General features: G+C 42.4%; 1 protein-coding gene across 1 annotated transcript; it reads left to right on the top strand.

The window, feature by feature from the left end:
- Positions 1–434: 434 nt before the first annotated feature.
- On the top strand, positions 435–8,393 carry LOC117820981 (alpha-1,3-mannosyl-glycoprotein 4-beta-N-acetylglucosaminyltransferase C-like). Its single transcript, XM_034694948.1, has 5 exons — positions 435–757; positions 5,770–5,865; positions 6,118–6,268; positions 6,727–6,981; positions 7,321–8,393. Exons 2-5 carry the CDS (start codon positions 5,773–5,775, stop codon positions 8,226–8,228), a joined length of 1,407 nt encoding a protein of 468 aa, XP_034550839.1. The 5' UTR covers positions 435–757; positions 5,770–5,772; the 3' UTR covers positions 8,229–8,393.
- Positions 8,394–9,880: the final 1,487 nt, after the last annotated feature.

The following is a 9,880-nucleotide window of genomic DNA, read 5'->3' as shown; positions in this document are numbered from 1 at the left end:
TCTTGTTCTCATTAAATATTTCATCATCTCAACCTGAGTCACATCAAGTGTAAGGAATGTTTTCCATCGAACAATACCAAAAAGTTGTGTCACAATCACTCAGACCAGGAAGCAGCTGAAACAGGAAGTAAAAAAAGTTATATAGGTGATAGGATTCATTTTAGTACCTTCACAAAATCCTCACAAGAGCTTTAACAGTCTATACGGTACATTACGGAAATGTGGGAAGGTAAAAAAAAGATTATCTGCCTATATCATCCTGCAGAGTGTGAGTGCCTATTCACTGCATGCAGGACAGTGACTGTGTGTGTGTGTGTGTGTGTGTGTGTGTGTGTGTGTGCATGTGCGTGCGTGTGCGTGCGTGCGTGTGTGTGTGTCAGTCTGCTCTGTGACGACACACCTGGTCCATATAAAGCCGGGGCACCTGATGCTCCTCTCACTCACACTTGAGGAAGAGAGAGGAAAAGGGACGCTCTCACTCACATACACACACACATACACACACACACACACATAGCCTACACACTCCCGCACACACGCGCGCGCGCAGACATACAGCGAAGTAGCAGAAGATCGGGGAGAATGAGGAAACTGTTCTCGGTATAATGATCAGCACGTTGAACTGGACAGTGATCGCTTCCTCTCTGGTGATCCCTCGGAGTTTCCGGTCCTTATAAGTCCCTGACATCCCGGAGCAGAGCCAGCTGACCGACGGAGCGTCAGTTGTCGACAGGAGCAGAATCACCGGCTGAAGGAGGTAAGAGGACCGGGGAGGGGAACCACAGAAAGTACTCTGATAAATACATATTGTTGTTAAGTTCTTATCTCACACTTTGCATCACTTTATTCTTATTCTCGCATTGTTTGGAGCTGAAAGATGAAAGCTTAACAAATTAATTTTAACATTTCTGTAATCTCTCTTCAATAACCGAGGGTACAGCAACAACCGTCCTGAGTCTGTAACCTGGAGAGTCTCATATAATGTGACATAATGTGGATTAAAATGAAACAGCGAGATTTATTCAGATTGAACCCCTCTGTTAATACACTGACAGCATGTCATGTGTCATAATTTGCGGTGTTCATATTTAAGATATACTTTATTTAAGATATACTTTAGCCTATTGGATTCCCCATTTGGGGAAATTCTTTTGTTGCAGCATCTTACAACCCGGAACAGGGGAATACAACAGTGTACTTACATAGTTAAAAATATAATAATAATAGTAGGGCCTAATGATAAAATAAAAATAGAATAAAATAAAATATGGCAAATATTACAGATATATATACACTATGTACACTTCTATCTGATGAATAGATAGTGATGTAAGTTATTGCACAGATAAAATTGCACCAGGTTATTAAAAAAATATACACAGTATGAGAAAGAATAAATTGTATAAATTAGGCTACGTAATTTAACTTAACACCGTGCAGTCTACATAAAGATAATTCTATACAAATAAACCAAGAACCAAACTACATGATGAGATTCATCCCTTAACGGGTGTATTAGTCATGTAGGATTTATGTATTTAACAAGCTGGTCCACCTGTACTGTCATCCAGGTGTGAGCGGTGTGGGGTGAGGTATGCAGCTCCTGAGAGCTCAGATTGAGGACACCAACTAGATACTGATTGTAGATATGAGAGATAAGAGTGAGAGCAGCTCAAAGACATGTTGACTAAACAAAGACTGTGTGTGTGTGTGTGTTTGTGTGTGTGTGTGTGTGTGTGTGTGTGTGTGTGTGTGTGTGTGTGTGTGTGTGTGTGTGTGTGTGTGTGTGTGTGTACAGGTGGTTTGGACATTCAGACATGACAGTATGACTATAATGACAGTCTGACCTGTGACAGTAAACAGCTCACAGTCTGAGCTAAAAATAACCTGCAGGACCTTCCTTCCAGAAACTACCCCTGACTATTCACACACAGCGGCCTCTCCTTTCCCCCTACAAACACTCTCACACACACATACACACCCTGCACACACAGACCTGCAGAGCATCACAAATTCAACTTTAATATGTTAACAAAAATCTACACTCTTGTAGTGTAAGTAAAAGTCATAAAATCTTTGATTTGATCAAATTTTTCCAACCAAAAGCTTAAAGAAAAGAAACATACCCAAACATTTGAAAATCTAAAACCAGAAACTTTTGCACCAAAGTGTATTAAAATGATCCGTCATCAAAAAAGTAATTTACAGTAGGTTAGCTTATAACCAACTTAAACTTAATCAACTTAACATTGCAGCTCTTTGTTTATTATTTTACTCTTTCAGAGCTCCATACAGCAGCAGTCACTTCCTACTACACACTGTACCTTACTGTCTTTTTTGACTGCATAAACACTAAAATCAAAAGTAATACACAATTATCAAAACCTTATACTCAAGGAGCAAAACATCGTCCCAAATCTGCACCACTATACGCACAATGTCAGCCTCACACTTTTTGCAAAACAATACACACAGTGATTTGTAAAACACTGAACACACTTGTATATATTAGACACAGAAGTATTGATTAAACACAGCCATTGCTGCATTTTCATAGTGCTTAAACCTGATTGGTGTGTCTACAATAAAGCAATCATGTGTTTGCAAACTTGATGGCTGTATTTAACCAATTGGCTCATAGGTGTGGTGATGTGACAGTCAGTGCTTTGGAATTGAAGGAAGTGACATCATGATATACTTCTGTGTCTAATGTATACAAGTGTGTTTAGTGTTTTACAAAAAGTGTGAGGCTGACATTGGACCTATAGTGGTGCAGAACTGGGACGATGTTTTGCTCCTTGAGTGTAAGGTTTTGATAATTGTGTAATACTTTTGATTTTAGTGTGAAACGCAGATCCCACCGGTTACATTTATGCAGTCGAAAAAAACTGTAATGTGTAGTATTTTCTGTACTGAATTTTCAGATTTCTTCTCTTCTTTTTACTGTAATTGTAACCTGTGCTGGATCCAGTGTTTGATGTTTGTCTGATATTTGCTGAGCTTACAGTGTTACGCACACTACTGTAATAGCATGAAAACTGGGACATGTTTGACATGTTGACTGATTTAGATTTATAGAGATAAATAAATTATATTTAGATCAGTCTGCAGCATTGTTCTTGGGTAATGTTTGGTGAATTGATTGTATATTTGCACTTTCTTTGTGTACTTCACTTGCAGTACTCTTATCACTGAGAAGTAGAATAGCTAAAGGTGTTTTAGGTTAGCAACAGTGTGTAACTGGTTCAAACAGAATAAAGTCATATGAAACATGTGTGTTTCACATGGTAACAAAATATGGTTTTGATAAATTAGTGTATAGTTTTTACAAGAGTGTTTCATTTTGAAAAGGATCTGAGGTGTTCTGCTACTTGTGTATGTGGTTGTGTGAATTGTGTGTAGTGTTTTGACAAAATGGGCACTGTTTTCAAAATCGTGTTAAGCAATCGTAAAAAACTGTAAATACTACACACTGTACCTTCAAATACTACACACTGTACCTTCAAATACTACACACTGTACCTTTAAATACTACACAATGGACATTTAAAGACTAAACACTGCACCTTCACTATGAGCTTTTAAAGATACGGAGGTGTCTGACCAATAAGAGCTTTGTAGGTCAGAAGAAGGATTTTAAATTTTAGTCTAGATTTTATAGGGAGCCAGTGTAGAGAAGCTAACACTGGAGAGATTTCTCTTTCTTTCTAGTTCTAGTCAGTACTCAAGCTGCAGCGTTTTGGACCAGCTGAAGAGTTTTGAGAGACTTATTAGGGCAGCCTGATAAACAGGAATTACAGTAACCTGGAGGTAACAAATGCATGGAATAGTTTTTCTGCATTCCTCTGAGACAGAATGTGTCTCATTTTTCAGATATAACATATGTGAAAAAAGGCTTAACTTGAAATTTGCTGAATGTGGGAGTTGAAGGACAAATCCTGATGAAATAGGACTCCCATATTCCTAGCAGAGGTGCTGGATGCCAGACTGATGCTGTCTAAGGCAGTTATATTAAATGATTAAACTAAGGCCAACACCAAAACAACAATCCTGCACTAAGCACACACCTGCCTCCCTCTCAAGCTTATAGACTGACAGGCGTAACACTAGACAGTCTACAACACAGACACTGACTGTCCGGAGAACTCTTTTACTGAACATGACCCCAAACAAACATGACACACTGATTTGTGTTTTTTCCATTAGTTTTTTCCTCTCCTCTCTCCTCCCCTCCCTCATATAAACGGGGGAGTAGGGAGAAGTGCAGCACAGACTCTAACTCGGCGGGGGGGAGGCAGGGTTTGGGTATGTGACAAAGATGTTGTCACTGACTGAGGACAACACATGGGAAAGCACTCACACCTGCTCATACGCACATATTTTTTATTGTGGTGGGTTCATGCTCTGCAATAAATAATCTCAATTTACAACTTATGGTAAAAAGAAGACCCATCGATCCATTGCTTGATTAATCAAATTGTTTATTGATTTTCATCTCACCGATCGTGCTGCTCTGCTGCTTTACAGCTTCAGGGTTTGAAGCAGAGCTCAGGGTAAAGATTACTTTCATACGGGGAGGGGAGAGCATGCTCAGGTGTGCTGATGTTGAATCTTGTCAGGTGTTATGCCCCTTCACTCATAAACTGGTTTATTTATGGAAGATATTTTTTGTTGAAATGGTCAGTAACGTGATGCAGTATACTTGTTCAGCTAAAAAGAACTGTTGTTTTGATTTATTGTGGTAAAGTGAAGTTAATTGATCTCAACAGGTGGTTGGTCTAGAAGGAGGGGCTAGCAGTTAGTTTACCAATGACCCTTGAGTCAGTGCAAGGGTGGCTCAAAATGAGACAGGTGCATTCAGATTCTGTGTTTCCTTCGTTTTGCTCTCGTTTTTTTGTAAATAAAAGCACATTTGTCATCTTTTCGACTCAGCCATCATGTTGTTTTTCTACAGACCCCTTTTGAGCCTAACTTAACAAAACAGGGAGGTGCCCACTGCCCACTTGATGACCCCCGTGGCTTTCTCTGCCCCTCTGTCCTCTGGGTTGGGGAACAATAGGGACTGTGTGACAGAGTAGCTCAGATTAGAGCTGTTGTGACTTTACTCTGCAAAGAGGGAACAACCTGTTGACCATTAACCTCAGTGTTCCTCTTTTTTAGGATTACAAAACTTTTTGCTTTGATGTCTATGTACCGACCGTTTGAAACGAGATGCTGCATCAGATTAAGATGAGCAGATATGTTTCCTCTGCTCTGTGTGGAGGGCTGCTACGCCAAATTTTGTTGCTTTTGACTTCAATAAAAACGAATCTGTTGTTGTGAGAATTTCAACAGGAAATGGAAACAGATACATGTTTGATCTGTTCGCTCAAGAGTACACCAAGGTGATGAAGGTGCAAAACAATAAAGCAGGTGAAGAAGGGAACGATCATCACTGCAAAGGAAATATCACTTCCTGGAACTCTCTGCCACGACACACTTCACAGCACCTGTGTGTGTGTGTGTTTGTGTGTGTGTAGGTGTGTGTGTGTGTGTGTGTGTGTGTGTGTGTGTGTGTGTAGGTGTGTGTAGGTGTGTGTGTGTGTGTAGGTGTGTGTAGAGGTGTGTGTGTAGAGGTGTGTGTGCGTGCAAATGTCCATCAACCTGTCCGAGCCTCTGAAACATTCATTAACAGTTTGCTGAATTATTTACTGATATGCTGACTGAGTTACACACTGTGTGTGTGTGTGTGTGTGTGTGTGTGTGTGTGTGTGTGTGTGTGTGTGACAGGAAATGCTACGACGTTCAAAGAAGAATGTTGTTTTAGCTGTGCTGCTTCTCGTCGGTGGATTTTATTTCATCAACCGCTCAGACTTCCTCACCACTGTAAGTAGATACACACACACACACACACACACACACACACACACACACACACACACACACACACACACACACACACACACACACACACACACACACACATGCACCCAAACACTAACAAGAAATGGTATACCACACAAACAGATTTAAGTCATCACCTGAACCTCTGATGTTTCACCTCTCTTCCTTTTCACTGAAGCAGCATCAGAGTGATGTTTCACGGTGAAGGAGTAAACTCTTGTGTTTGTGTTTCAGGGCCCGAGGAAGTTGGTGGAGCCTCCTCCTCAGGAGTTGACCTGGGAGGCTGAGCGGCTGGTCAGTAAGGACTCATGGGTGGAGCAGGGGGACTTCCTGGCTCTGAATGTGTCTTATCAGCTGCTGGCTGGAGCACCGACCCCTAAGCAGAGTCAGTCACACTCTGTCCTTGCTCTAAACATTTCTAACATTTCAGGAGGTCTGTCCCTGAAGCTTTTCACAGTCTGTTCAAACATGAGAAGACGCTTTTATTAGAAGTTTTGCAGTAAATATCTCCCACCTGATCTGCGTGCAGTAAAAAGTAATTCTGTGAATATGTCCAAATCACATGCAGCAATGATAGAAAGACAAACACTGTTAGAGTCTGACTCTGCTTCACCGCCATCTTTGATATCTTTAAACATCACACAGAGACTGTCCTGTCACGTCCTACAGAGACACTGCACGCTAAGAGGGATGAGGGTTTCAGATGCGGACTCTCCTGACGTTTTCTGTAAACTCTTTGGAGTTCATGAGAGCAGAGGGTTTTTATTTGTGATGTAACTCTCTTTGTGTACAGGACTGATCTGTTTTAATGATATTAAAACACATTTATCCGTCATGTTTCAGGGTATTTGTCCGTTGGGATATCATCCATAAAGAGGCAGAAGGGCAGCTACCTGCTCCCCACGCTGCAGTCTCTGTTCTCCCAGTCGTCTCCTGAGGAGCGCTCCTCCATGGTGGTGGTGCTGCTGCTGGCAGACTTCGATGTGAGCTGGAGGGTCAGTACGGTGAAGGAGATCAGGGCTGAGTTCCACTCTGAGCTGGATCAGGGCCAGCTGCTGGTCCTGCATGTAAGCCAGGACTGGTATCCTCCTCTAACAGGTAGACTTCATCCTACAGGTGTCCTGATTCCTCCACAGCTATGTTATCTTGTTGGGCTTTTCTCAAATCACTCCCTCCTGACACACTTTTACCTCACACGCATTTATTAGACTTGTGAAGTGCTTGAGGTTTACAGAGACCAACACAAACTTAGAGTACCAACATTAGGTTAGATAAAGAACCTGAAACTAAAAGAAGCAGCGTTTTATCATATTTGGACTGATTTATATCCATGACTTGATTTTGAAAGGCTTCACGACCTCTCAGGTGTACAGAATCACATCATCTTGCTCTGCTGATTCTGTGGTTCTGACACAGGGCTCTCTTCTCCTCCTGCAGGTCTTAAGAGGAACTACAACGATGCTCCAGATAGGGTGTCTTTCCGCTCCAAACAGAACCTGGACTACTCCTTCCTCATGCATTACAGTGCCGGTCTGGGCCGATACTACATCCAGCTGGAGGACGACATCTCTTCCGCCAAGAACTTCCTGAGCACCATCAAGAGGCGAGTGGAGGAGCAGGAAGGGAAGGCGACAACCTGGGCGATGCTTGAGTTCTCCAACCTCGGTTTCATCGGGAAACTCTACAAATCAGCTCACCTTCCTCTCCTGGCTCGCTTCCTCTTCCTCTTCTACCAGGAAATGCCCTGTGATTGGCTGATGTCTCACTTCAGGACGCTGCTGACTCAGAAAGAGCAGATCCTGTTCAAACCGTCTCTCTTCCAGCACATGGGGACGTTCTCCTCCTTCCAGGGGATGTACAACAAGCTGAAGGACAAAGACTTTGAGGAGAGTCTCTACAACAATCCTCCCGCCGAGGTTTTCACCGACATGTCCACGTACCAGAAAAACTTCCCCCGGCTGGCATGGGAGGCCGGGGAGGGAATCTTCTGGGCACGCTCCCCGGTGAAAGGGAATCACTTGACCGTGGTGTTCATGCAGCCCGTAGTGGTGACGGGGATTTTTATAGAAACCGGGTCAGGAGGCAAAGACCTGCTGGAGTCGGCTCAGGTCGAGGTGGGCTGCGAGGTGGTCTCCACAGACTTACAGGAGAAGACGTGTAAGGAGTTCCAGTCTTTGGGGATGGTAGAGACTGGGAGGTTTGAGATGCAGGAGGTGGATAAAAAGTTAAACTCTGCCTCTTCATGTCTGAAGATCCAGGTGACAGCGGGTCAGAAGGACTGGGTGATCATCAAAAAAATCAGGGTGTTATTGAAGTCCAGCTCAGGGGTGAGTGTGTCCTCCTGATGGATGAGTTGTGACTGTAGTGCCTTAATGAAGCTGCTGTCTGTCCGTTTGAGACACTGTGTGACCAAAGTCTGTAAAGCTCTCTACATGCAGAGATCTGCAGAGAGTGTATTATCAGCTTCATGTGTTTTATATTTTAATGTAATTAAAGTCCCACTGCTGTCAGAGTGTCCCGTTTTGTTCCTGAATTGCTGAGCCCAGGGGACGTAATCTTAGATCACAGCGTCTCCATAAAACCTGTCCTAACATAAATTCTGCACGTCTGATGATTTCAGACGCAGATAGTTTCAGGAACTTGATTTCGCACATGCACTGTGAATACCTCCTCTGTTTGTCATCTCATACCTTGTTACACTCCATTTGAGTTGGGGGCCGTGCTTTTTTATTGTTATTTTGATGCAACACATGTGAACCTGCAGCTGCAAGCGGAGGATCAGGTGTGTGTCATGTGTGAGAGAAGTAAAACAAAAAGAAAGGGAAACTATCCCTTTAAAACCATCACAAAGTACTGTTGTTCTTACCAACATAAAATTGCAAAGTTTGAGCGCCAATTTAAGATACTTATAAAAAAGAAAAGACTTATTAAACAGTGTTGTCGATAAACATTGTCAGGAAATGAGTCATAAATCCACCGCTGTGTGTCTGACGATGACTGCAGGCTGACAGTCTGAGACACAAACCTCTCCTGAGTGCGTGCTCATGTCGTCCATTCAGTGAGTTTAATTGTTGAGGAGAGGACCGCTGGAGTCATGAGGTCTGAGGTTTATTCCTCCATTGTTTGCAGACAGACTCAGACTGTCAGACACCCTGCACTTAATCAGATAACATCTCTGTCTGACCACACCGCAGTGTTCATGCCTCCTGCTCCATTGTAATCACAGGTTTGCGTTAGGATCATGAAATGTCAGTAGGTAATTTGATGTGTTTACAGGTTTTGTTTTCTGCAGGAGGAGAGGCGTTTTTTTTTAGGTTTTCTGCCAATGTTTTTTATAAAATGTTGCTGAACCTGTCCCAGGCTGCAGGGTCTATGAGCTTAATGTTCCCACAGAGGAGAGGATAAAGGTTTATTCTTTTACACCTTTAATGGAGCCATGAAGGGATTCAAGTGTTTATATAACGTTATTTTGAGGTTTAGGGCAGGATATTGTATGTTTACTTTTTGTGGTGTTATTATGGTGTTTGTTTACAATATGGTTTATTTTGGGATCAGTTAATTAGGTTATTTACGGGTCATGTGTTAGGGGCGGGGATATTGAGTTAATTTAGGCCACCTGTGTTCCTTTGTTTTGCAGGTAGAGAGAGGGGGTGAGCTGGGTCTTCGTACTTATTGTTGACCGCTTAGTTTTCGCTATTTACGCTTAATTTATGCTCAGTTTATGCTATTTATCACTTATTTTTGCTATTTTCTGTTTGTGCACTTTATCATGAGTTGATCATCCCTTTTTGGTAATAAAAGGTCCAACTTACACTTAGTGATTTTTTGCTTTTGCGCGTCTGTCAATAACTAGGCCCAGCATCAGCCTCTCAGCGGCTTTTGGCTCTTAGTAGTCGCTACACACCTTTAACGGAGCTGTGTCTGACCACACCTCAGTGTTCATGCCTCCTGCTCCATTGTAATCACAAGTTTACATTAGGATCATGAAATGCCAGTA

The sequence above is a fragment of the Notolabrus celidotus genome, chromosome 11 (assembly GCF_009762535.1).
Source record: "Notolabrus celidotus isolate fNotCel1 chromosome 11, fNotCel1.pri, whole genome shotgun sequence".
NCBI lineage: Eukaryota > Metazoa > Chordata > Actinopteri > Labriformes > Labridae > Notolabrus > Notolabrus celidotus.
Note: the sequence above shows the minus strand (reverse complement) of the source record. Positions and strands in the feature narration are given on the sequence as shown.

Coding starts and splice junctions, on each gene's coding strand:
- LOC117820981 (XM_034694948.1), top strand. CDS start 5,773: ATGCTACGACGTTCAAAGAAGAATGTTGTTTTAGCTGTGCTGCTTCTC. Junction 5,866..6,117: donor GCTCAGACTTCCTCACCACT/GTAAGTAGATAC, acceptor TTTGTGTTTCAG/GGCCCGAGGAAGTTGGTGGA. Junction 6,269..6,726: donor AGCACCGACCCCTAAGCAGA/GTCAGTCACACT, acceptor GTCATGTTTCAG/GGTATTTGTCCGTTGGGATA.